The sequence below is a fragment of the Piliocolobus tephrosceles genome, chromosome 15, assembly GCF_002776525.5.
Source record: "Piliocolobus tephrosceles isolate RC106 chromosome 15, ASM277652v3, whole genome shotgun sequence".
NCBI lineage: Eukaryota > Metazoa > Chordata > Mammalia > Primates > Cercopithecidae > Piliocolobus > Piliocolobus tephrosceles.
In genome coordinates this window covers 87,550,820-87,578,339 of record NC_045448.1, presented here as the reverse complement: position 1 = coordinate 87,578,339, position 27,520 = coordinate 87,550,820, and the positions used below count along the sequence as shown (strand labels likewise).

Below are 27,520 nucleotides of genomic sequence, written 5' to 3'. Positions count from 1 at the left end.
CTAGTTTTTTTTTTTTTTTTTTGTATTTTTAGTAGAGATGGGGTTTCACCATGTTGGGGAGGATGGTCTCGATCTCCTGACCTCGTGATCCACCCGCCTTGGCCTCCCAAAGTGCTCGGATTACAGGCATGAGCCACTGTGCCCAGGCAAAACTAATCTACAGAGGTAGAAATCAGAATAATGGTTATCTGAGGGTACTGCCTGAGAATGGGCACGAAGGAGCCAGTTTAGATTTAGAAAATGTTTTAAATATTTACAAATATTACACATTTGTAAAAATTAATCGTGTTTTACACTTTAGATCTGTGCATTTTACTGACTATAGGCTTTATCACATCAAAAAAATATGCAAACAAGGTTCTGGGTTCCTGTTATTGGCAGATATTCCTGATTTCTCTTACTTTTTAAAAAGAGATCATCCATGCACATAAAATAATTCTGGTTATATTTTACCAAAATTCTGTGTTTGTAGTGGGTTTTTCATCCACTCCACCATAATGTTGATGTGTATCTCACATGCCACTCTTCTAATTCTGATACTGTTTTTGGAGACTTTAGTATTGTTTAAATATTCCAGTTGGATTTTTAAATTAAACGTCAGGCTTTTTCTCTGCTATGAGGGAAATAAGGCAAGGTGTGTGAATCCTCCGTGAGAGGACCTTTAGTGGTAGAAATGGTGCTCTACAGGGCAATATGAGGCAGCCACAGTGATTTTTATGATTCCCGGGAGAAGGTGCCACTTCCAAGCTAGGGTCAAGCCTGACAAATCGACTTTCCCTTCCCAATCATGGAGGACAGAGGTCTGTTTATTTTGGAAGGATTCAGCTAACCATTCTCCCCTCACCCTCTATCACCCTCTTTTTTCTTTTCTTTTCTTTTTTTTTTTTTTGAGATGGAGTCTCACTCTATCTCCAGGCTGGAGTGCAGTGGTGCGATCTCGGTTCGCTGCAACCTTTGCCTCCAGGGTACAAGCAATTCTTCTGCCTCAGCCTCTTGAGTAGCTGAGACTACAGACATGCGCCACCACACCTGGCTAATTTTTGTATTATTAGTGAGACAGGGTTTCACCATATTGGCCAGGCTGGTCTCAAAGTCCTGACCTCAGGATCCACCGGCCTTGGCCTCCCAAAGTGCTGGGATTACAGGTGTGAGTCACCGTGCCTGCCCACCCTCTTTTTCCTTTAAAGTGAGGCACCCATGTATGTCTATGACAGTTGTTAATAGATTGAATTGTGACCTGTTAAGATTATGCTGAAGTCCTAACCCCTAGTACCTTTTAATACGACCCTTATTTGAAAATAAGGTATAATAACTGCAGATGTAAACAGTAAGTTAAGATAAGGTCATACTGAATTTAGGATCAGCCCTTAATCCAGTATGACTGGAGTGAGACATATGGGGAGAACATATAATTGGGTTATATGTTCACAGCAGATTGGAGCAATGCAGCAGCAAGCCAAGGAATGCTGATGATTGAAAGCCATCACTAGAAGGTAGGAAGAGGCAAGGAAGAATTCTATTCAGAGTGTCAGAGGGAGCGTGGCCCTGCTGACACCTTGATTTTGGACTTACAGTCTCCAGAACTTTGAAAGAATACATTTCTATTGTTTTAAGCCACCCAGTTTGTGGCATTTTGTTATGGCAGTCCTAGGAAATCAACACAAGGATTATTGTAAGTTTGGTGGAGAAAGGTTGCAAATGGACAGGAGGTGACTCAAGGTCTGTCTTTGCCTTATCTCAAGTCATAAGTTGTGGGTTGGGAGCCCCTTGGTCCTGAAGTTTAGTCAGGAACAAAGATAAATCCACTCCAAAATTATTACATAAGTCATGGGAGAAAGTTCAATTTCCAAACATTGATTTATATCTGACATTTCCAGGGTCCATCTGTTGCATAAAACAAGGTGTATCTTGGCTTTAGAAAGCCAAAATTATTGCCAGGAATTGGGTTATGATTTTCCTGCCCAAAGCATTTCATTCAACAATCTACCTGGCAAATGGGGAACAGTTGTGAGCCAGGAAGCTCCTAACGCTGGATATCTTTAGTGAAATGAACAAGGAAAACTGGAAAGTGGAGGAAAAACAGTCCTTTCTATTTTTCATTTAAAATTCAGGGAAGGATTTAAAGCATAGGCATTGAAGTACCTCTCAAGGATACACATCTATTTATATTTTTCAAAGATCAGGAGGAGAATGCACATAAAGCCTTTGAAAATGTGTGTGAACAAACATCTATGTGAACATATGGCAGGGGAGTGTGATCCTGTTAAACACTCGCTGTGTTTGGTAGGAGTAAAGAGCTAGAATGCCTGCTCACTTAGTTCCTCCCACCCCCTCAGATGTGTGAGTCTTAGCAGGTGGGAGGATCTGTGGCTTGCTTCCTGAGGTCCATGTAGGAAGGACAAACTTCAGCCCTAAACTTAACTAAGGAGTGCTTTGTCCAATGCAAAAGCAGTATCAGGACACAAGTGGAGAGTACATGTTACTCTAAAGATAGAGCCTAGAAAATGTGTGGAAGCAAGATGCACAGTGCAGAGGAACTGCACTGATGTGTTGATAGGGCTGTCAGTACCTATGAGCTCTGTATGACATTGAGACGCCATGTGCCAAGTCAAACCTTCCTCCACACCCTGCCAGGCCTCTCTGCCATTGATGGCCAGCTTTAGAACAAATGCAGCTTTAGGATCTGAAATGGCTGTGACCTAAAACCTCCACCCAGAAACTGGGAAGGCTCTTTGGCACATGCTGTTTCTTTTACTCTGGATACTCTTCCTCTCTCTGCTAGCTCATCCTTCAGGCCTCAGCTTATTTGTCATCCGCTCAGGGAAGAGTCACTGATCAGCATGGTCTTCTTATAGTCAGAATTTTGCACATCTGTAGTAACACAATTTCATTTACAACCATTGTTTAATACTATTGTCCTTCTCATCAGATTGTAGGAGATTCTTTTCTGCTCACTGCCATTTTCCTGAAGCCTATAGAATGCCTGACATATAGTAGGCTTTTGAGAAATACTGTTGACTAATTGGCTACCCAGTATCCACCCACTTGAAAAAAATGCTTATAGTTTATTCTCAAAAAAAGGAAGAAGGGTGTGGTGAAAGAGACTTAAAAAAATTCCACATTTTCAAAGAACTCCTTCACCTTTAAAATGGAAGGAAGAAAGGAAATAAGGAAGGGAAGAAGGGAGATAAATGGAAAATGAATAAGGGTTATGAAGAAGCAAGTCACAGAAGAAATTCAAATGGCCAACAAATATATGAAAAGATGCTTATCCAGACTAGTAGTCTGGGAAATTAAAGTTAAAAACAATATTTTATGCCCTTAGATTGGCAAATTAAAAATATCGATAACATTCACTTTTAGCATGGATTTAGGGAATAAGATTGCTGGTATACACTATTGGTAGTTCACAATAGTGCAATGTATATGGAAGATACTGGTATTAAGTTTAAAATTTTTAACTGTGCCTATATTTACAGGATTATTTACTAGGGAAAAACTAGAAACAACTTAATCTTATATAATAGGGAAGTAGTGAAATAAATTATGGTACATTCTTGCTATGGATTGCCAAAGGTATTGACACTGATGAAAATCTCTATAAAATTTGTTTAAAAGGAAATTGTAGGACAATGTATACAACATAATATCAATTACATAAAAATAGGGCTGGCTGAGGTGGCTCAATGTATATAATATAATCTCAATTAAGTAAAAATAGGGCCGGCCAAGGTGGCTCACACCTGTAATCCCAACACTTTGAGAGGCTGAGGTGGGAGGGTCACTTGAACTCAGGCGTTTGAGACCAGCCTGGGCAACATGGCTAAACCTTGTCTCTACAGAAAAACTACAAAATCAGCTGGGCGTGGTGGCTGGCATCCAGCTACTCAGGAGGCTGAGGTGGGAGGATCGCTTGAGCCTGGGAGGTGGAGGCTTCAGTGAGGCAAGATCCTGCCACTGCACTCTGGCCTGGGTGATAAAGTGAGACCCTGTCTCAAAAACAAATACATAAATAAAAATAAAAGTATATTTTCCAAAGGAAAAGGTTTCAGAAGAGTCACACTATATTTAATAGTTGGTGTGAATCCTTTGAGACTTTTTCCCCTGAGGAAGTGAGAATGGGGGTTTAACTTTTCACAATGAACAGGTAGTGCTTTTTTTAAAGAGAACTTTATTGAAGTATGATGGATATAAAATAAATTGCACATACTTAGTGTCCAACCTGTTAAGTTTTGATATTGTATACATCTGTGAAACCATCATCACAATCAAGATATATCCATCATCCTCCTAAACTTCGTGTCTCTTTGTAATCCCTCTTTTCTGCCCCTTTCCGACCCCACTCCTATCCGCTAGCAACCGCCAATGTACTTTCTGTCACTATGTATTAGTTTGCATTTTCCAGAATGTTATATAAATGGAATTACACGATTCTGGCTTCTTTCGGTTGGCAGAATTATTTTGAGATTCATCCATGCTATTGCATTTATCAACAGTTTATTCTTTTTTATTGCTCAGTACTATTCCTCCATATGGATCAATCACAACTGGTTTATCCATTCACTTGTTGATAGACATTTGGATTGTTTCCAGTTTACGGCTATTACAAATAGAGCTGCTATGAGCATTTGTCTTTTTAAGAACTTATGCTTTTTTCCCTCTTGGGTAAATAGCTAGGAATGGAAGGCTGGCTTTGTTTAGCATTTTAAGAAATTGCCAAAATGTTTTCAAAGCTGCCGAACCATTTTATCATTCCACCAGAGACAGGAGTATGGGGCTGAGGTAACAAATGGTCCCTTCACCATCCTCGGAGGAGGTAATGACAGTAACCATCAGCTCACCGTATAGGCCTAATCAGGGACTGTCCGTGCTAAAATGTGTCTAGTTCTCTTTAGTTAGATTCCTTTGAGAGTGTGATTACCCTCACGGTCGGTGTGGCGTGTAGGACGGCACACACATGGACAATGCTAGGCAGGAATCGCCCACGCTGTAAAGGGCGATGCCTGAACAAAAAGTACCGCAGTTGGGATGGAAAGGAGAGGGCTGAAGTTCAGACATACTGAAGTTAGAATGGTTGGGAGTTAGTAAGAGGGGAGAGAGGAGGACGCCTAGGGTTTAGTGACCAGGTGATGGTGGTGCAAGCAGACGGGAGGAGTGGGTTGGCGGGAGGAAAAAGAGGCTATTTTTGGTTTGTCACCTGTGAGTCGCCTACTGGACACAAAGACGAAGCTGTCGGGAAAGTAATGGTAAGTGTACACGTCTGCGTGGAGATCCAGACTTCTGGTGCAACATCTAGGTTTAGGTGAAGTATCAGAAGCAGTTATAGTCAACACATTCGTATCTTCCAGAGCAATCATTTCTACACCCCACGAAAAACACCGAATCCCTGGTCTCCCCTACACAGACACGCCCAGAACATGCGCAATGACGTCAGCCTTGTTGACTAGTCTCCCACGCACTCAATTCTGCGCATGCGTACAGCGCATGCGCACCATCCTCTACTGCTGCCGCTCCCTACTCTGGGCGTCGGGACTACCTCCCTCTCCGCGGGCCCCGCCCAGGCGGCTGCCCGTGACCTGCCTGGGCGCGGGGAACGGAAAGCCGGAGGGGCAAGACGGGTTCAGTTCGTCATGGGGCTGTTTGGAAAAACCCAAGAGAAGCCGCCCAAAGAACTGGTAAGGGCTACGGCGGCGGCAGATAAGCGGGTGGATCTGTGTGGGGCGAACTGGAGTTAGTAATTGACAGGACACTCTTCTCCCCACCGCCTGCCCGATACCGACCGGCCCCCATTTCCGGGGCCTCCCACTCGACGGGGGACCCGGAGGAAGAGTCTTTAGGAGTTGGCTTTGGGGAGCGAGAGCTCCTGGTGCCAGCTCTCGACCAGGTAGCCGAGGGGTGGATGAAAAGTTTCTTCACCTCGCCACCGAGCGCGTAGGCAGCGACACCGTCCTAGCCTCGGAAACCCCTTCCCCCTGCGCGCGTTGGTACGACCCGCCCGGAACCTTTTTCCATCGTAGGCCCCACCCCTCACGCCAGTCTGCTGACCACCCGGAGAACCTTCCCTTACCCGGAGCGTTGTTTGGAGCTGGCCGGGTCGCCTCTGCCGGAGGAGCCTGGCACCTGCCGCCTGTTCTCGGTCCTCCCCGTTGTGTTGAAAAGGAGACTGTTTCCTCTTTCACCAGCCCTACAACCTTGTGTTGACCCTAGTTACATATTATAGCAGGGCAGGGACCCGAGCCAGAAGAATGTTACAGAAGATAGATCTGGACCCAGCTTCGAATTCTCGTTACCTATTAATTGAGATAATATTGGGAGGCAAGCAGTTGAAAGTTCCCTGCAGTCAGTCAACCTAAGTTTGAATCCTGCCTTTCCACATCTCAGCTCTGTGATCTCTGGAAAGTTCACTTCTCAGTGCCTTAGTCTTCTCGTCTGTCAAGCCAGAATAATAGTAGTGTTATCTCAGAGTAATTGAAGATTCAGGGATGTAAAGTTTTCATATTGGTAGTTAGGGCTAATTCTTTAAATACGGCACAGCCTTGCTACTCAAGTGCCAACCAGCAGCATCAACATCACCTGGGAGCTTGTTAAATCTGGGACCCCACTCCAGACCCACTGAGTCAGATTTTGAATTCTGACAGGCTCCCTAAGATGGGTGTGCACATCAGTGCTTTCAGAAGCACTGCTCTACAACACTTAGGCTTCTCCATAACGGAAAAAAAATTCTGAAATCCTTTAATAAATGATCTTACCTGTTCAGCTCTAGCAGGCACATTTTAAAAACCAATCTTATGCATCTTGCAATTCCTGGCACGTAATGTGCGTTAATGTAAATTATTTGTTGTTGTTAATCAAAGGCCCTAGAACAGTAGACACTCATTTTCGTCAGGAAACTTACTCAGTTTCGCTCCTTGGTAAAATAGAAATCGTGGCGCTTAAATGAAATAACAGTGTAACATCACTTTGGAAACTGTAGAACATTATATAGATGCACATTTTGTGACATCTGTATATTCTAAGATTCTTGTTATTGTAGAAGTGTGGTAGGGAGAGATTATTTATTGCCTTCAGTATTTGACCTTGGCATTGCCATTCGTAAATTGAGTTATGATTATGGAGAAACAAAAAGATCATGGGGAAATGGTTGCTTTACTGTTTAAACTAGTCTCTAGTATATGTATTACTATACTACTATAGTATGTTATACACTTAGATTGCTTTTAAATGATAAATACAGTTCCTAAGAACACGATGTTAGTACACTCTTCAGTAGGGTAATCTACCTGAGAAAGCTGATTGACACTGGAAAATGGCAGGGTTGATGCATGAGATTGGTTTATAAAACTATGCTTGCCAGAGCCGAACAGGTAAGATCATTTAGTAAATAAACATTTTAGGTTTTTTTTTTTCCCCATTATGGACAAGTCTGGGTATTGTAGAGCAGTGTTTCTCAAGCATTAATATGCACACTAATCATTAGGGATCTTGTCAGAATTCAAAAATCTGATTCAGTAGCTCTTGGATAAAGCCTAAGAGTTCTAATAAGCTCCCAGGTGATGTTGATGCTGCTGGTCTGCACTTGAGTAGCAAGATTGTAGAGTGAATTAAGATTAGCCCTAACTACCACCACCTTTACCTAACATATTGAACCAGGCGTTTTGGTAAGCATTCTGCAGTGTTGTGAATTAGGAACTATTATTATCTCCACTTTACAGGTGGCAACCGAGGCATACAGCATTTAGGTAATGTGCCCAAGGTCATATAATTTGTGAATTACAGCACCAGAGGTTATGTATTCTAAGGCCTGTACTTAGAACTGCCATGCCATTTATGCTGCATCCCAAAGAGGGATTATAAAGGTGAAATAAGAAGCCAAAGAACTTAATTTCTAGCAAGTAAGATAAGCATTTTAAGAACAAGTTTGGATAGGGCACCTGACACGGTTTGGATCTGTGTCCCCGCCAAATCTCATGTCAAATTGTCATCCCCAGTGTTGGAGGTGGGACCTGTGTATGAGGTGATTGGCTCATGGGAGCGGATTTCTCATGAGTGGTTTAGCACTATCACCCTTGGTACTGTCCTTGAGATAGTGAGTTCTCATGATATCTGGTTGTTTAAAAGAGTGTGGCACCTTCCCCCTCATTTTCTCTTGCTTCTGCCATGTAAGATGCCTATTTCTTTGCCTTCCCCCATGATTGGAAGCTTCCTGAGGCCTCCCCAAAAGCAGAAGCTGCTGTGTTTCCTGTACAGCCTGCAGAACCGTGAGCCAGTTAAACCTCTTTTCTTTCTTTTTTTTTTTTAATTTTACTTTAGGTTCTGGGTTACATGTGCAGAACATGCAGTTTTGTTACATATATACACGTGCCATGGTAGTTTGCTGCACCCATCAACCCATCACCTACATTAGGTATTTCTGCTAATGTTATGGCTCCCCTGGCCTCCCACCCCCAACAGGCCCCGGTGTGTCATGATCTCCTCCCTGTGTCCATGTGTTCTCATTGTTCAACTCCCACTTATGAGTGAGAACATGTTGTGTTTGGTGTTCTGATCTTGTGATAGTTTGCTGAGAATGATGGTTTCCAGCTTCATCCGTGCCCCTGCAAAGGACATGAACTCATCCTTTTTTATGACTGCATCATATTCCATGGTGCCATATTTTCTTACTCCAGTCTATCACTGATGGATATTTGGGTTGGTTACAAGTCTTTGCTATTGCGAATAGTGCCGCATTATTTTTTTGTTTGTTTTCGAGGTGGAGTCTCGCTCTGTCGCCTAGGCAGTGCAGTGGCGCGATCTTGGCTCACTGCAACCTCTGTCTCCCAGGTTCAAGCAATTCTCCTGCCTCAGCCTCCCGAGTAACTAGGACTACAGGTGTGTGCCACCACACCTGGCTAATTTTTTGTGTTTTTAGTAGATACAGGATTTCACCGTGTTAGCCAGGATGGTCTTGATCTCCTGACCTCGTGATCCACCTGCCTTGGCCTCCCAAGTGCTGGGATTACAGGTGTAAGCCACCGCGCCTGGCCCTCTTTTCTTTTTATGAATTACCCAGTCTTAGGTATTTCTTTATAGCAGTGTAAGAACTGACTAATACGGTACGACATACACAGGTATAGGAGTTCAGTGGTTGGAGTGATTATCTCCAGGCTGAGATGGTCAGAAACAGTTGACCTTTCACTGTTGTGTGTTCCATCCCATTCCTGAATGGGTTCTTGATTATTTAGTAGGATTTTTAGTGTTAGATGATCCACTTTATCTGGTGCTGGAGATATCCAGCCCAAGATTTTCTTCAAGTTCCTCCTCAGTTCTTCAAGGTACCCCTTCAGTTTCGATGTTATGTTTTAGTTTGTTAGAAGAATGTCCATCCGCTTTAGGGTCAGCTTCTACCAAGTGCTGCTAGGCTTTCTCTCACATTTGTGACTTGTGACCAAAGAAAGCGTTTTGTCACCAGCCGTGGTTACTTAGCATGAGTCTGTAATTCAAGAAAGTGCCAGTAAAGCAGGGATGGTGTATTAATCAGGGTTTTCCAGAGAAGTAGAACCAACAGGATGGATAGATAGATAGGTAGTTGAGAGGGAATTTAATATGGAAATTGGGGATTTTGAAGGCTGAGAAGTACTGTGATATGCTTCACACCCAGAGAAGCCAGTGGTGTAGCTCACTCTGGGGTTGAAGGCTGGAGAACGTAGTGAGTTGGGGTAGCATTGAAGGAGGTCCCAGAGTCCAGAGAGTAGAGAACCTATGGTTCTGATGTCCAAGAGCAGAAGAAGGCTATCCCAGATTCAGAAGAGAGCAAGAATCTGCCTTCTGCCTTTTTTTATATCCAGACCCTCAACTGATTGGATGGTGCCCACTCACATTGGGTGGGGGCTGATCTTTAGTTCACTGATGGAAATGCCAGTCTCTTCCAGAAACACCCTCATAGACATATTCAGAAATAGTGCTTTACCAGCTATCTGGGTATCCCTCAACCCAGCTGAGGAGATACCTAAAATTAACCATCACAGATGGGAAATACTTTTTTCTCTGTAGAACTGCTGATGCACTGATAAAGTATTGAGAGCTGTATATGAATAAGAAGCCAAGTAATGTTAGTTTGGCTTTTTTTTTTCTTTTAAGGGAGAAAGAAAATACTTAAGAGGCCAAGTGAAGGAAACTTTTTAAAGATAAGAAAAAGTTGGCAGAAACAGAAGAGGCGTTAGAGAGAGAGGGAATTGACTAAATGCTGTAGTCTCAGCTGGGCATTTTTGAGTTGGGATAAACTTATAAGACAGCTCCTTCCGTTGGGGGCTGAAAGATGCAGACATGTGGGTCTGGGTCCTGGCACAGTATAAGCAGAGGCTAGGTGTAGTCATATCACACCATATGATTGTCACACATGGTACCATTTAGGCCATGGTGACAGGTCAATTCGGGCAAGTAAGATACATTATAGGTGGTTTCTCCAGAGCTCTGATATAACATGCAGCATACAGTGGGTGCTAAGTAAATATTTGTTAAATGACGATGAGTATCAGAATGAAGTTTAGTAGGGTTTAAGGTCAGGTAGTCCCAAGATGAGCAATATTTCAAGGAACTGTCTAGGGAAACATTAACTATATTAGGAGTCTCTACAGACTAAAGTCTTTGCCCCTGCACAAACTTTGATGGAGACATCTTAGTGGTGAAACCTATTTTGTTTTAAAGGATGCAAGTAAAGATTAGACAGACTGGGCCTGCTGAGGATGAGGATGCCTTAAAATCCATTTAGAAACCTGTGACAATCTTGGGGTGGGAATCAGGAGGATGTGGAATTCTGCTGGAAAGAGATTCTTCTCTTAGACTTGAGGTTCTGCTGGGAAAATTGTTCTGTCTTACTTACGGACCTCACTAATTTAGTCTTGGGATAGAGTGCCCCCTTCCGTGGCATCCAAATTCTTAAATCATGTGACTAACTTATGTTCTTAGACTGGGTCGTGACTCGTGGTTGTGGAATTCTATCAGAAAAGGGAAGAAAATGAGAAGGGGAGATGGAGAAAAAGATAGAGCTTCATTCACTTAGTTCGTACAACAAATATCAAGAGATTTTGGTGTGCATTGGATTGGAATAAGGTTTACAAAAATAAGACACTATATAATGACTTAAAAGAATGTAGTTTACTGGAGGAGACTGACATGTAAATAAACACTGTAGGGAGATAGGAGCAATAATTTAAGCACGTACAAAGTCTTTGATGCCATAGTGGAGGGAGTGATTATTCAGAACGGGGAAGGGAAGCTGCTCAGGGAGGGTCTCTGGGTCTTGTCACAAGTGGCATTCACCAGGTGGACAGGTAGGTATAGGATCAGGAAAGGGGAGGCATCCCTAGTAAAGTGAACTGAATATGCAGGGTTTAGAATTGTGGAACATATGTTAGAGGAACTAGGGAAAAAATTCAGAATGGTTGGAGGATGAAATGCTATTCTGAGTGGAATGCAAGAGGAGTGACGGTAGTGGTAAGATGTAACATTGGAGAGGTAGTTAGAGGGCAGATTAATAAAGGTCTGTGTGTCATGCCTACTAAAGATAGGGAGCATTCAGAACAGTGGATTAGGGCAAGAACTAGAAGTAAGAGATTTAGGTAGGGAGGCCGGTTAGTGGCCCAGGTGATAGATGATGTGAGCCTTAGAATGGCAATGGGAATGGAGAGGATAGGATGAGTTTTAGAAATATTTAGCATAGATAGTCAGAATTTGCTGAACTACTGCATGTGGGATGAGTGCAAAGATGATTCTTAGGTTTCTGTTTAACCCTACCCCAGTCAAACCTGTTCATCCCCCTGAATGGCAGTGCCATGAGCTGAAATGGAGAGAATTCAGGAAAGGAGCAAGTTTTATGGGAATGGTGATAGTGGAGAAGGAGCCAGAGCTTAGTTTTGGACAGCATTTAAGAGATGAGAGAAGATAGACACAGGGAAATCCTGAAAGAATATTTTTCTCTTCTGCTTTGTGTCCTCAGCAAAATTATAAACTTCTTAAGAGCAAGGATTATATTTCTATTTATTCTCTATCATCCACTGGGCTGGCATAATGTTGAACTGCCTCAGGAAGAGTAAAGTGCTCCTCAGGTGCTTGTTTCATGGACAGAAGTAAGGATGTCTGACATGGCCAGGATGTGCCGTGTCCCACCCGCGTATCCTGGCCAAACAACGGATGAAAGAATGCACTCAGACACAGGTATCCAGTGAAAGAGCCTAGGGGACCAGGCTGCTCACAGACCCTGAGGAGGGTGTTGTAGTAACCGCGGCCCTGACAAGCCGGCCCTGCAGGCGTTTCACTATAGATTTAATGACAAAGGCTTTGAGCCAACACACTTGTGAGTAATTAACACCCCCACCTTCCTGGAGAGAGCAGTTCTGCTGGCGGATGATTAAAGGCCAGCTTCCCAGCTCTAAGTAAACTAACTTATCTAGATCAGTTTCTTTACATCCCCTTGTTATCTAAACTAAGCTTTCAGGCACCAGATAAGAGAATCTGGCTGCCTTCAGCCAAATCCTTTCCTGAAGCTTTTGTAAAACCTCCCGACCTTCCATGAAGGTTTGTATCTTTTTGCAATTTTTCCCACCACCGTGACCGATCTCCTACAATGGTGAGAGAAAACACCTGGACATTTGAAATATAGCATGATTAAGCTGATATATACTCAGCTGACAGTGACAGGAATAGGCAGATTTTGATCTAAGGTCACTTGTATTTGTTGCTTTTGGCTGATTTCTAGTTTTATGTATATTTTAGATTGTCTTGAAAGATATACAAGATCCTACATTGCCTCCAGGAGAGGAGCTAGGTAGCTGAGGGTCAAAAATGGGAAGGAAACTTACTTTTCACTATTTGCCTATTGAATTTCTTCCATTTAAATGCATTATCTAGTCTGAAATTGTCTTAAAAATGTTTTCTGGAGTCAATATTTTCCTATTTTAAATTGATTTTATGTATTTCTGTTTTTTTTTTTTTAAGGATTTGCTTGTTATATTTTTCCAGTCCTTTAATTTCGCTCTTAAATATGTAAAAAAAAATCTTTACTATTTTAAATTAAAAAAACAGAGGATAACATGGATAACATATCCATTGTGGCAGGCTGAAAAAGCCCCCACCCCCAAAGAGGTCCTGAGACCTGAAATCAGCCATTTCTCCAAGATGCAGTGGTTTCTTTTAGCAGGAATGCTATTTAGAAACCAAAATTTGAGTGCACATGATGCTTCTTGCTACTTGAGTGTCCCTGCTTCTAAGCCTTTTTATGGAACAGAACTAGGAAACATGTTCTTTAAAAAATCATGAAGGTGTTTATAGACCAAGTTGCTTTGAACCAACCCTTTGCCAAAAATAACTAAAAGAGCTAAACAAAAAGTGTAACTATTTGAAATCACTGAAAGCTACCAGGGCAGTGAGAAATTGCAAAATCAAGATCTCAGCGAAGAGGGAAGCTCAGTTACATGAGCCCAATCTCTTGGAACTACCTTCCCCCTAAAGAGATCCTCTAATTCCTAATGCAGTGGCTGGCAAATAGAATTTGAGTAGAGTTTTTGACAGACCCTGTAATTGGGGAGTATAAAAATTGGAGTTCATGGCTGGGCGTGGTGACTCACACCTGTAATCCCAGCACTTTGGGAGGCTGAGGTGGACAGATCCCCTGAGGTCAGTAGTTCAAGACCAGTCTGGCCAACATTGTGAAACCTCACGCCTACTAAGAATACAAAAAGTAGTTGGGTGTGGTGGCGGGCATCTATAGTCCCGGCTACTCAGGAGGCTGAGGCAGGAGAATTGTTTGAACCTTGGAGGCAGAGGTTGCAGTGAGCACTACTGCACTCCAGCCTGGGTGACAGAGACTCCATCTAAAATAAATAAATAAATAAATAAATAAATAAGTAATAAATGGGAGTTCGTAAGTAGATATTCAGGGCTTTTGGTTGGGACTCTGAAAGAATCCCCTTTAGCAATAATAGTGACCTGGAAATAGACTGACTTTCACAAAGACTGAAGACCAGTTTCAAATAATCTCAAAAGAATCCCCTTTAGCAATAATAGTGACCTGGAAATAGACTGACTTTCACAAAGACTGAAGACCAGTTTCAAATAATCTCTATCCCCTGATAGGATTAATTACGATTAGTTAAGAACCAATTGCCAGGACACTTAAGCTGTATGTTTGCCAGAAGCAAATGTAATTCCTCTTTGGGAGAAGACAATATCATTCAGAAACTTAAATTATCCTGCAGATTTTCATATGTAGTTGTTTCTCAGTATCTGAGGAGGATTGGTTCCAAGGTCCCTCCACCCATACCAAAATCCATAGATGCTTAAGTCCTTGATTTAAAAAGAAAAAGGTAATATTTGCATATAATCTATGTACATCCTCCTGTGTACTTTAATCTCTAGATTACTTATAATACCTAATACAATGTAAATGCTATGTAAATAGTTGTTGCACTGTATTTAGGGAATAATGATAGGATCTACATGTTCCATACAGATGCAGCCAACCCATTTTTTTTTTAAATATTTTTGAACTGTAGTTGGTTGAATCCACACCTGCAGAACCCATAGATATAGAGGACTGACTATATTGAGAATTCCATTCTTAAAAAATAAGTAAATGCCTTTTATTTATTACCATTTATATGGTTACAAATATTATCTCCCAGTTTGTAACACTTTTCTTTTTCTTTTTTTTTTTTTTTGTTTTTTGTTTTTTGAGATGGAGTCTCGCTCTGTCACCCAGGCTGGAGTGCAGTGGTGCAATCTTGGCCCACTGCAAGCTCCTCCTCCCAGGTTCACACCATTCTCCTGCCGCAGCCTCCTGAGTAGCTGGGACTACAGGCGCCCGCCACCACGCTTGGCTAATTTTTTGTATTTTTTAGTAGAGATAGGGTTTCACTGTGTTAGCCAGGATGGTCTCCATCTCCTGACCTCATGATCCGCCCGCCTCAGCCTCCCAAAGTGCCGGGATTACAGGTGTGAGCCACTGCGCCTGGCCAACGTTTTACTTTCTTAATGGAGTCATGGTGAATAAAAATTTGTAATTTCAATATAGATAAAAATAACAAGCCTTTTCCTTTTGGTGGTTATTGCTTTTGTGTCTTGTTTAAGAACTCCTTCTCTAACCTGGAATCATAAATGTGTTCTCCTGTACTGTCTTCTTAAAGCACCACAGTTTTGCATTCCATGTGTTTTCAGTCCACCTAGAATGAATTTCAGTGAAGGACGGAACAGGAATTCAATCATTTTGTTTTCTATTTTTCTTAAGCCGTCTCTCAGCATTATTCATGGAAAATACCCTCTTAATGGTGTTAGTTTCCTTTGCCTAGTTTGGCATATAATAGACTCTCTATGAATGACTTTGAATAAAGGATAATATTTTGGTAGTGTGAAACTCTAGAGGTTCCTGGTGGTTTTCAAATATATTGTATAATTTACTAATTGATTTTTTATTCTGTACTCCTTATGTTCTGTTTTACTGATCAATTATAAGGGCTTCTCATACTACTGAAATCCTATTGGCACCAAATTAATATTTGTCGAATTTTCTTTACATTTGTTTTAAATTTCCTGTTGTTTATTGTAGTGGTCTTTACAGTTATGAGACTTGCTTGATACATTTTCTTGAGCTCTTTGTCTTAGACTGTGTTTCTTAACTCGAACATAACATTACAGTCACCTGAAGAGATTTTAAATGCTACCTGTCATTTGGGCTCTACCCCGGTCCAGTTAAATTAGTATTTTTAAAGGTTCCCAGTTGACTTTTGTGTAGTTCAGGTGGAGAAGCACTGGTCTGAGACATGACTGGATACTTTGGTTCTTCAGATTTCTCTTAGGTAAGTTTTTCTTTTTTGCAAAGCCGCTTTTGATTTTATAAGTTTAAAAGGAATTTCTCTTTTTGACAAATTTTATGAAACTTTTACTCTTTGACATTTAAAAACATACATAGAAAGTTTCTGAAGATTGTTACATAAGTGTTATTTATGGCTGAAATTTTTTGTCCCATCACATTTTGTATTCCATGCAATTAAATTCAACAGATATTTATTGTCCTTTGTGCCAGGTATTATGCAAGGGCTTGGTGAATAAGAGAAGGTCTTTGACTTTGTGGAGCTTATAGTCTATACTTGTAAGTAATCATAAGTACAATGAGCTCTCCAAAAGAGGTGGGGGTATAGGGTTCTGTGCAGTTGTACTGCCTGGAGGGTTGAACCTATTCTGTGAGTCAGGGAATGTCTCCCTGAAGTAAGATTTAAGCTGAGACTTTAAGAACAAGTTCAGAAAACACATTCTTTAGATAACCTGGACTTTTTCAAAGTTAAAAACTTTTGTGTTTCAAAGGACATTATCAAGAAGGAAGACTTTCTTGAATGGAAGAAAATATTTGCAAATCATGTATCAATGAAAGGTCTACTACTATCAGAATGTATAAAGAACTTACACAGCCCAACAAACAGACAACTCAATTAAACAATGGACAGAAGATACGAATAAACAATTCTCCAGAGGAGATATAGAAATGACTAACAATCACATGAAAAGATGTCCAACTTCAGCCGGGCGCAGTGGCTCATGCCTTTAATCCCAGCACTTTGGGAGGCTGAGGCAGGAGAATCACTTGAACGCTGGAGGCGGAGGTTGCGGTGAACTGAGATTGCGCTAACGGAGGAGACCACCCCTCATATCATCTTATGCCCAATTTCTGCCTCCAAAGAAAGAAGAAGTAAAAACTAAAAGGCAGAAATGAAATCCACAGGCAGACAGCCTGGCACCATACCCTGGACCTGGTAAAGATTGACCCCTGACCTAATCGGTTGTGTTGTCTATAGATTACAGACATTGTATAGAAAGCACTGTGAAAATCCCTATCCTGTTTTGTTCCAATCTAATTACTGGTGCATGCAGCCCCCAGTCACATACCCCCTGCTTGTTCAATCAATCACGACCCTCTCACATGCACCCCCTTAGAGCTGTGAGCCCTTAAAAGGGACAGGAATTGCTCACTCGGGGAGCTCGGCTCTTGAGACAGGAGTCTTGCCGATGCCCCTGGCTGAATAAACCCCTTCCTTCTTTAACTTGATGTCTCAGGATTTTTGTCTGCCGCTTGTCCTGCTATATTTCTTGGTTCCCTGACTGGGAAGCAAGGTGATTGGTGGATGGTCAAGGCAGCTCCTTAGGCGGCTTAAGCCTGCCCTGTGGAGCATCCCTGTGGGGGACTCCGACCAGCCTGAGTGACGCGGATCCTGAGAGCGCTCCTGGGTAGGCATTTGCCCCAGTGGAACGCTTCGCCAGAGCGGTGTGTGGCAGGCCCCCGTGGAGGATCAGCGCAGTGGCTGAACACCAGGAAGGAGTGGGCACTTGGAGTTTAGACATCTAAAACTTGGTAAGACTAGTCTTTGAAACTTGCGCACTCCATTTGAGCAGAAGCATGGCCTGATCACCCATGGCGTGCCTTTATTGACACTTTGGTTTTGGTTTGACTTGGTTTGAATTGCTTGACAGGATTTGTCTTGGGAACCTGCCTACTCCATTTGAGTGGAAGCGTGGCCTGATCACCCATGGTGTGCCTGTACTGGCACTATGGTTTTTGTTTTTGACTTGAGTTGGATTGCTTGATACTTTGGTTTTGGTTTTGACCTGGCTTGAATTTCAAGATACTCTGATTTTGGTTTCGATTTGGGTTTGGTGTAAACTTTTTTTTGGTTTCTCTTCTTGCTTCATTTCATTCATTTGATCCTCAATCGCTGACACTCTTTCTTCCAGTTGGTCGAGTCGGTTACTGAAGCTTGTGGATTTGTCACGTATTTCTCGTGTCATGGTTTTCATCTCTGTCATTTCGTTTATGACTTTCTCTGCGTTAATTATTCTAGCTATCAATTCTTCCACTCTTTTTCAAGATTTTTAGTTTCTTTGCGCTGGGTACGTAACTCCTCCTTTAGCTCTGAGAAGTTTGATGGACTGAAGCCTTCTTCTCTCATCTCATCAAAGTCATTCTCTGACCAGCTTTGATCCGTTGCTGGTGATGAGCTGTGCTCCTTTGCAGGGGGAGATGCGCTCTTATTTTTTGAATTTCCAGCTTTTCTGCCCTGCTTTTTCCCCATCTTTGTGGTTTTATCTGCCTCTGGTCTTTGATGATGGTGACGTACGGATGGGGTTTTGGTATAGGTGTGCTTCCTGTTTGATAGTTTTCCTTCTAATAGGACCCTCAGCTGTAGGTCTGTTGGAGATTGCTTGAGGTCCACTGAAGACCCTGTTTGCCTGGGTATCAGCAGGAGAGGTTGCAGAAGATAGAATATTGCTGAACAGCGAGTGTACCTGTCTGATTCTTACTTTGGAAGCTTGCTCTCAGGGGTGTATTCCACCCTGTGAGGTGTGGGGTGTCAGACTGCCCCTAGTTGGGGATGTCTCCCAGTTAGGCTACTCAGGGGTCAGGGACCCACTTGAGCAGGTAGTCTGTCCGTTCTCAGATCTCAACCTCTGTGTTGGGAGATCCACTGCTCTCTTCAAAGCTGTCAGACAGAGTCGTTTGCGTCTGCACAGGTTTCTGCTGCTTTTTTGTTGTTGTTGTTTAGCTGTGCCCTGTCCCCAGAGGTGGAGTCTACAGAGACAGGTAGATTTCCTTGAGCTGCTGTGAGCTCCACCCAGTTGGAGCTTCCCAGTGGCTTTGTTTACCTATTTAAGCCTCGGCAATGGTGGACGCCCCTCCCCCAGCCTCACTGCTGCCTTGTGGTTAGATCACAGACTGCTGTGCTAGCAATGAGGGAGGCTCCGTGGGTGTGGGACCCTCCCGGCCAGGTGTGGGTATAATCTCCTGGTGTGCCCGTTTGCTTAAAGCGCAGTATTGGGGTGGGAGTTACCCGATTTTCCAGGTGTTGTGTGTCTCAGTTCCCCTGGCTAGGAAAAGGGATTCCCTTCCCCCTTGTGCTTCCCAGGTGAGGCAGTGCCTTGCCCTGCTTCAGCTCTCACTGGTCGGGCTGCAGCAGCTGACCAGCACTGATTGTCTGGCACTCCCTAGTGAAATGACCCCAGTACCTCAGTTGAAAATGCAGAAATCACCGGTCTTCTGTGTCGCTCACGCTGGGAGTTGGAGACTGGAGCTGTTCCTATTCGGCCATCTTGCTCCGCTCCCGGGTTTGGTGTAAACTACAAAAGTGTGTGTGTGCCCTTTGTCTCAAGGAAACATGAGTAGGCACAAAGTAAGCCCACCCCACTAGGAACTATGTTGAAAAATTTCAAAAAAAGGATTTAAGGGAGACTATGGAGTATATGAAACCAGGAAAACTTAAAACTTTGTGTAAGATAGACTGGCCAGCATTAGAGGTAGATTGGCCATTAAAAGGAAGCCTGGACAGGTCCCCTGTTTCAAAAGTATGGCACAATGTAACGTAAGCCAGGGCACCCAGACCAGCTGCGGTACATAGACACTTGGTTACAGCTGGTTTAAATCCCCCTACCCCCAACACACGGTGGTTGAGAGAACAGCAGCATTAGCAGCTGGCAGAGGCAAGGAAAGACCAGCAGAGAGAGAGAAAGGAAAGAGACAGAGGAAAAGAGGCAAAAAGAGAGAGAAAGAGACAAAGAGGGAGTCAAGGAGAGAGAGAGAGAGATTAAGAGAGAGGCAGAGAGAGAGAGAGAGAGAAGGACAGAGGCAAAAGGAAAGTCAAAGAGAGAAAGATGATTTAACATAACCACTGAAAATTCCCTTAACCCAGCAGGCTTCCTAACAGGAGATCTAAATCTTAATTGCCATACGGATGTCTGACCGGACCTAGGAGGAACTCCCTTCAGGACAGGAAGATTGATGGTTCCTCCTGGGTAATTGAAAAATAAATAAATAAATAAAAATAAAAGTCTTTTAGCACATACACCACCCCTAGAATTTCTAGTAAACCAGCACCAGCCTGAAGATCACATTCTCATCAAAGGGTGGAAAGAAGAAAAACTTGAGCCAGCCTGAGAAGGACCCTACCTTGTGCTGCTAACCACCGAGACTGCCGTTCGTACAGAAGAAAAAAAAAAAAGGATGGACTCATCACACCTGAGTCAAGAAGGTGCCACCCACTCCAGAGTCGTGGGCCATAGTCCCAGGGGAAAACCCTACCAAACTAAAGCTAAGAAAAATTAAACTCTTTTCATCTATTCTATTACTCTTTCTTCTTTCCTTGTTCTATTGCTGACCATCTAGTCAGCAACATAACCAAGTCAATTTCACCTCAAACTATTGCATTTAATGCTTGCCCTGTTATACCCTGTGAGGACTTGCCAAGTCAAAGACAGCTTTCTACTTCAGAAAAGCACTTTTGTCCCTCCTGACTCTCCTCAGACTGGGCATTAGTAAACTAGGACCACTTAATCTGGGGAGATTTTGATAAAGACCCCAGTGCCAACCAGGAGTCTTGCCCCCCAAAGTAGAGCTTTCATGCCATAGTTGGTCCAGCATTCGATGGACCACTGAAGAGCAAGGATGGGTAAACTGGGACCATTTAATCAGGGGAGATTTTGATAAAGACCCTAGTGCCAACCAGGAGTCTTGCCCCCCGATGTAGAGCTTTCATGCTGTAGTTGGTCCAACATTCTATGGACCACTAAAGAGCAAGAATGGGTAAACTAGGACCATTTAATCTAGAGAGATTTCGATAAAGACCCCAGTGCCAACCAAGAGTCTTGCCCCCCGATGTAGAGCTTTCATGCTGTAGTTGGTCGAATGTTCTGTGGACCACTAAAGAGCAAGGATGGACCACCCCAACCAGTTTTTGTAATTTCCCTAAAACCATACATTCATTTTACTAGAGGATCATAGAAGTTAAAGACTTAAAATAAACTTTAGCAATTAAGACAGGATACTAAGATGCAAATAGTTAGTTAAAATGGATCAAATATTCCATCTGCATGGTAAACAAAAGCAATTGTTATGCTTGTGCACATGGCAGGCCAAAGGCCCAGATTGTCCCCCTTCCACTAAGGTGGTCCTCTAGTCAACCAGGTGTAGGCTCCATGGTAGCTCTTCTCCAGGATTCTACAGCTTGGAGTAATAAGTCATGCCAGGCTCTCTCTCTGCTATATCCTGAAGTCCAGCACCCTGCGGTTCAGCCCCCGAGGGCCATCTAGCTTCCGTCTCCCAACACTAAGTTCACTTCGCGTCTCTCGACAGGGAGGAAATGTAGCATTCCTGGGAGACCTGAAGGGATTCGATAAGCTTAAGAATTTTCAAGAGCTTATCAATCAGTCAGCCCTTGTTCATCCCTGAGCAGATGTGTGGTGGTATTGTGGTGGACCTTTACTGGGCACTCTGCTGAATAACTGGCGTAGCACTTGTAGTTTAGTCCAATTGACTGTCCCTTTCATCCTGGCATTTCATCAACCAGAGGGAGAAAAAATAAGACATTGTAAAGTGAGAGAAGCCTCTTGTGGGTCTTTCGACTCTCATGTCTATTTAACACAATTGGAGTCCCACGAGGAACACCAGGTCAATTTAAAGCTGGAAATCAAATAGCTGCAGGATTTAAGTCAGTATTTTGGTGGGTGACAGTTAATAAAAATATAGATTAGATTAACTACATCTGTTACAACCAACAGCAACGAGGTTTTCATGAGTTAAAAGAAGAACTCATATTGGCCCCGGCCCTAAGGCTACCTGATCTGACAAAACTCTTTACACTCTGTGTGTCAAAGAGAAAAAATGGCAATTGGAGTTTGGAATTGGAACTCCAATTCCAAGCTCCAGACTGTGGAACCCTGGCCAAGGCCAGTGGCCTATCTCTCAAAACAACTAGACAGGGTTTCCAAAGCCTGGGCCCCAGGTCTAAGGGCCCTAGCAGCAACGGCCCTGTTAGCACAAGAAGCAGATAAACTAACCCTTAGGCAAAACCTGAATATAAAGGCTCCCTATGCTGTGGTAACTTTAATAAATACCAAAGGACATCATTGGTTAACAAATGCTAGATTAACCAAGTACCAAAGCTTGCTATGTGAAAATCTCCACATAACCACTGAAGTTTGCAACACCCTAAACCCCACCACCTTGCTCCTGGTATCAGAGAGCCCAGTTGAACATAACTGTGTAGACGTGTTGGACTCAGTTTATTCTAGCAGGCCCAACCTCCGAGACCATCCTTAAACATCAGTAGACTGTGAGCAGTACGTGGATGGGAGGAGCTTCGCCATCCCCTGCAAAGTGACTCTGACGAAGACGACAAGCCCTGCTCCAATCACACCCGGAAGCTGACTGGTCCATGCATGGCCGAAGCATGAGGAAACTCATCATGGGACTCATTTTCCTTAAAATTTGGACTTACACGATAAGGACTTCAACTGACCTTCCTCAGACTGAGGACTGTTTCCAGTGTATACATCAAGTCACTGAGGTAGGACAAAAGGTTGCTATGGTCCTATTAGTTTACAGTCATTAGAAGTGTACTAGAACTCTAAAAAGAACTTGTTTGTATAATGTTGTTCTATGCAAGATATGTAGCCCAGGAAATGACCAACCTGATGTGTGTTTTGCCTCATCTGAGCCTCCCATGACCACAGTTTTTAAAATAAGATTAAGAACTGAAGACTGGTAGGTACTCATAAATGATATGAGTAAAGTGTTAGCCAAAACAGAAAAAAAAAAAAAAAGGGTGCCCAAACAAGTCACCTTGAAATTTGATGCCTGTGCCGTCATTAATAGCAATAAGTTAGGAAGGGGATGTGGCTCTTTTAGTTGGGAAAAAGGCTATATGACCAAAAATAAGTATATTTGTCATGAATTAGGACTGTGTGGAAATGAATGTGGATACTAGTCTTGTGTCATTTGGGTCACTTGGATAAAAAAATGAAGAGGATCCAGTCCACCTTCAGAAAGGAAAAAAATGGCCCTTCCTGTACTAAAGGGCAGTGTAACCCCTTAGAGCTAGAAATAACCAATCCTCTGGATCCTCTCTGGAAAAAAGGGGAGCGTGTGACCTTAGGAATTGATGGGGCCAGACCGGATCCTCAAGTAAATATCTTAGTTCGAGGAGAAGTTCACAGACGCTTTCCTGAACCAGTGTTTCAAACTTTCTATGATGAACTAAATATATCAGTACCAGAAATTCCAGGAAAAACAAGAAATTTGTTTTTGCAATTAGCCGAGCATGTAGCCCAGTCTCTCAATGTCACTTCATATTATGTATGTGGAGGAACTGTAATGGGAGATCATTGGCCATGGGAATTCCAAGAATTAGTACCTACAGACCCAGTTCCTGAAGAATTCCCAGCTCAAAAGAATCACCCTGATAATTTCCAGGTCCTAAAAGCCTCAATTATTGGGCAATATTGCATAGCTAGAGAAGGAAAAGAATTCACTCACCCCGTAGGACGACTTAGTTGTCCGGGACAGAAACTGTATAATGGTACCACAAAAACAGTCACTTGGTGGAGTTCAAATCAAACAGAGAGGAATCCACTCAGCAAATTCCCAAAGTTGCAAGCCGTGTGGACCCACCCGGAGTCCCACCGGGACTGGACAGCCCCCACTGGATTATATTGGATATGTGGGCATAGAGTTTATGCCAGATTACCTGACTAGTGGTCAGGTAGTTGTGTTATTGGCATTATTAAACCATCTTTCTTCCTACTGCCCATAAAAACAGGCGAACTCTTGGGCTTCCCTGTCTGTGCTTCCCGTGAAAAGAGAAGCATAGTTATAGAAAATTGGAAAGATGATGAATGGCCCCCTCAGAGAATCATACAATATTATGGGCCTGCTACTTGGGCACAAGACAGCTTGTGGGGATACCGGACCCCCATTTACATGATCAAACGAATCATATGGTTACAAGCAGTCTTAGAAATAATCACTAATAAAACCAGCAGAGGCTTGACTATTCTGGCCTGGCAAGAAACTCAGATGAGAAATGCTATCTGTCAAAATAGAGTGACTCTCGACTACTTGCTAGCAGCTAAAGGAGGGATCTGTGGGAAATTTAACCTTACTAATTGCTGTCTACAAATAGATGATCAAGGGCAAGTAGTTGAAGACATAGAAACATGACAAAACTGGCACATGTGCCCATGCAAGTATGGCATGGATTTGATCCTGGGGCCATGTTTGGAAATGGTTCCCATCACTAGGAGGATTTAAAACTCTTATAATAGGAGTTATAATAATAATAGGAACCTGCCTACTGCTCCCTGGTTTGATACCTGTACTTCTTCAAATGATAAAAAGCTTCATCACTACCTTAGTACACCAAAATACTTCAGCACAAGTGTGCTATATGAATCACTATCAGTCTGTCTTGCAAGAAGACATGGGTAGTGAAAATGAAAGTGAGAACTCCCACTAATAAAACGAGGGAGAGTCTCAAAAGGGGGGAATAAGGAAGGAGACCACCCGTCATATTGTCTTATGCCCAATTTCCACCTCCAAAGAAAGAAGAAGTAAAAACTAAAAGGCAGAAATGAAATCCATAGGCAGACAGCCTGGCACCGCACCCTGGGCCTGGTAGTTAAAGATCGACCCCTGGCCTAATCGGTTATGTTATCTTACAGACATTGTATAGAAATGCACTGTGAAAATTCCTGTCCTGTTTTGTTCCAATCTAATTACCGGTAAATGCAGCCCCTAGTCACGTACCCCCTGCTTGCTCAATCAATCACGACCCTCTCACATGCACCCCCTTAGATCTGTGAGCCCTTAAAAGGGACAGGAATTGCTCACTCGGGGAGCTCGGCTCTTGAAAAAGGCGTCTTGCCGATGCCCCTGGCCAAATAAACCCCTTCCTTCTTTAACTTGATGTCTGAGGATTTTTGTCTGCTGCTCGTCCTGCTACAGTACCACTGCATTCCAACTTGGCCAACAAAGAGTGAAACTCCGTCTCAAAAAACAAAAATGTCCAACTTCCCTGGGCATTAAGAAAATGTGAATCAAAACAGTGAGATGCCACTTCACACTCAGCAGACAGCTATCATAAAAAAATTAGAAAATAACGGGTATTGGTGAGATGTGGTAGAAATGGTAACCAAAAGGTATAAACAACCCAGACATGCATTAACAGTTGAATGGATAAACGAGTTGTGTTATACACATATAAAGAAATAATACCCAGCCATAGAAAGGACTGAAGTACTGATACATGCTACAACATGGAGGCACCTTGAAAACATCACATTAAATAAAAGAAACCAGAAACGAAAAGTTAACACATTGTGTGATTCCTTTCATATTCAGAATAAGCAATCCCATCGAGACAGAAAGCAAATTAGTGGTTGCCAGGGAACTGGGGAGGGGGGGATAGGAAGAGATTATTTAAAGGGTATAGGGAGGTGGTGGTTGTATGACATTGTAAATGCAGTAAATGCCAGTGAATTGTATACTTTAAAATGATTATATAAATTTCACTTTGAAAAAAGTACATAAACCTGATTAGATTTTTAAAACTAGTATGAGCATACAGTTTTAAGTGCTTAAGTATTTCTTCTGAGTGGAGTTGGTCAACCTAAATAACAAGCAGAGAGAGGTTCCCTAGAAGAAAATGATGGTTCTTTGGCAACAGCATTGCAGTGGGAATGTGCTTGCCATGGTAAACTATGTATATATTCAAGGATGGAAAGGAAGGCAAAGATTTTTAAAGGGAAAAGGGGGGTTATATAAATGTTTTGAAATGATTATCCTTGGCTACAGAGATCAATAACAAGAGTGATGCCAGTCCAAGGTTGGACAGGCAGTTGCTGGGCAGATGTCCTTGCGAAAGTATTTTTTGTGTAAGATTGCAGAGCCTCTGAGCAAGCAAGGCTGTGGTTTTTGCAGTCTTTTGTGATAGTTTTTGTCTAGGTATACAAGTATGAGAACCCTCTTAGCCTTTCCAGCTGTATATGTCAGATTTTTTAATACACTAGTGACTTCATTTTGATTCTGACAGCTTTCACAAATTATTACAGTTGTTGCATAATAGTTTACAGGTTTTGTTCAATATTAAACATTAAAAATGAAATTTATTGGAAATACATCTTCTAATGGTATGGACTTTTAAAAAATGCCATTTAGTCTGTATGTCCATGGATGGCTGCTACATGAATGAATGCTACAAGGGTTCAGCATAAATTCTGTTCCTGTTTTATGATTTATGAGACTCAAGTGCTGAGAAACCTTGTTGATGTAATAAAAGGGTAATGGAAGGAGTTTAGTTATAGCAGTGTCACTCATTTTTTTGAACTTCTGAGTCATGTACTAAACACATAGTAATTTAGCATAAAATTGACTTTTAATGATTGACTCACAACTCAGGTTTTCCTACAGGGTTTTTGAAACGTGAAGAATTGGAAAACAGTTCACTTGCATAACAATTTGGTAATCATTAGAGTAATTTACTACTTCCACAACACCTCCATCAGCATTTCCAGTCCACCCTCTGTTTAGTGCTTCAGAAATGTTTGTCTGTCAGGGAACTACCATGGTAATAAGAGACATAGGTTAGGGGAATGCTTTTCTTTTGTAAAATGGAAAAGCATTATTGTTAAAGGGAAAAAGGGAAAGATGAGTTCTCATGATACAGGCAGAGTAGTTTTTGAAATGATTACCTGTGAAAGATGAAAATTTTCTGATGCTCTTAAAGCTAACTGTGCACTTGGACTTCTTCAAATCTTTGTGTACCTAGAGAGTACCATACTCTTTCTGAGGTTTTATATAAAGTGCTGCTTACAGCCTGCTCTCAGCTAGGAATCTTTGAATAAGTTGAAACTCCTGTGCACTGTGAATAAAAAGAGGTGAAATTTTAAAAAAAGTAAAATTTGACCCTAAAGCTCTGTCTTTGAAAATGGCTTTTTTTATTATTATTATTTTGTATCTGGAATAAATGTAGAGTTAATACAAAATTCTCAAATTAGATTGAGTTAGGAGTTTCAGCTTTTCTTCTCATTCCTTTTCTAAAAATTTTCCCAGGTCAATGAGTGGTCATTGAAGATAAGAAAGGAAATGAGAGTTGTGGACAGGCAAATAAGGGGTAAGTTATCATTTTATGTCTTCTATTATTTACCTTCTTGGTATATTTTGCTTCAGTTCATAAAAATAAACTGCATTTATATATCATAAGACATAGTTTATTCCTACATTAGTTACTTATAGCTGTCTGACTTATTTTGCTTTTTAATTCTGTAATCAGTATTAAAAAAAAGATCATGAGTTAGAAGAAACTTTATATTTTGGAAGAGCAAAAGAAACCTCTTGCTACTTATAAAGAATTGTCTTTTATGGAATTCAAATTAAATAAATTATATATAAGTAAGGGATACAATTCCATTGTCACTGCTCTGTTTATCTTAGCATGACTGTAAATTGAGGACAGTATGTTTATAAATAAAGTTGATTTTTTTTTTTTGGTTAGTACCATTTAAGGTGACTTACAAAGGGATGGTAATTGTCTTGTTTTTCTAAGACCACCAGAGCGAGCACAAAAGAACCAGCAAGTAGGCAAAGGTCAGGCGCAAAACTGCAAGTTTATTTTAGTAACCTAAGGTGTGGAGAAGAAGTCTGTCGGCCTCCGGCAAAGAAGGCCGGCAGAGTTCC

The 27,520-nt window shown here is 42.1% G+C and overlaps 1 protein-coding gene across 3 annotated transcripts in view; it reads left to right on the top strand.

The window, feature by feature from the left end:
- Positions 1-27,520, top strand: part of LOC111551124 (E3 ubiquitin-protein ligase RNF103) — a 117,749-nt gene that overhangs the window by 53,240 nt on the left and 36,989 nt on the right. The window contains exons 1-2 of one of the 3 annotated variants that reach the window (XM_023224937.2): positions 5,457-5,675; positions 26,897-26,957. In XM_023224937.2, coding sequence (XP_023080705.1) covers positions 5,472-5,675; positions 26,897-26,957 — 265 coding nt within the window. In that variant the 5' untranslated portion in view covers positions 5,457-5,471. Of the gene's footprint in view, positions 1-5,456; positions 5,676-26,896; positions 26,958-27,520 lie in introns of those variants that run through there. The other 2 variants (XM_023224940.2, XM_023224939.1) reach the window with 2 other exon arrangements.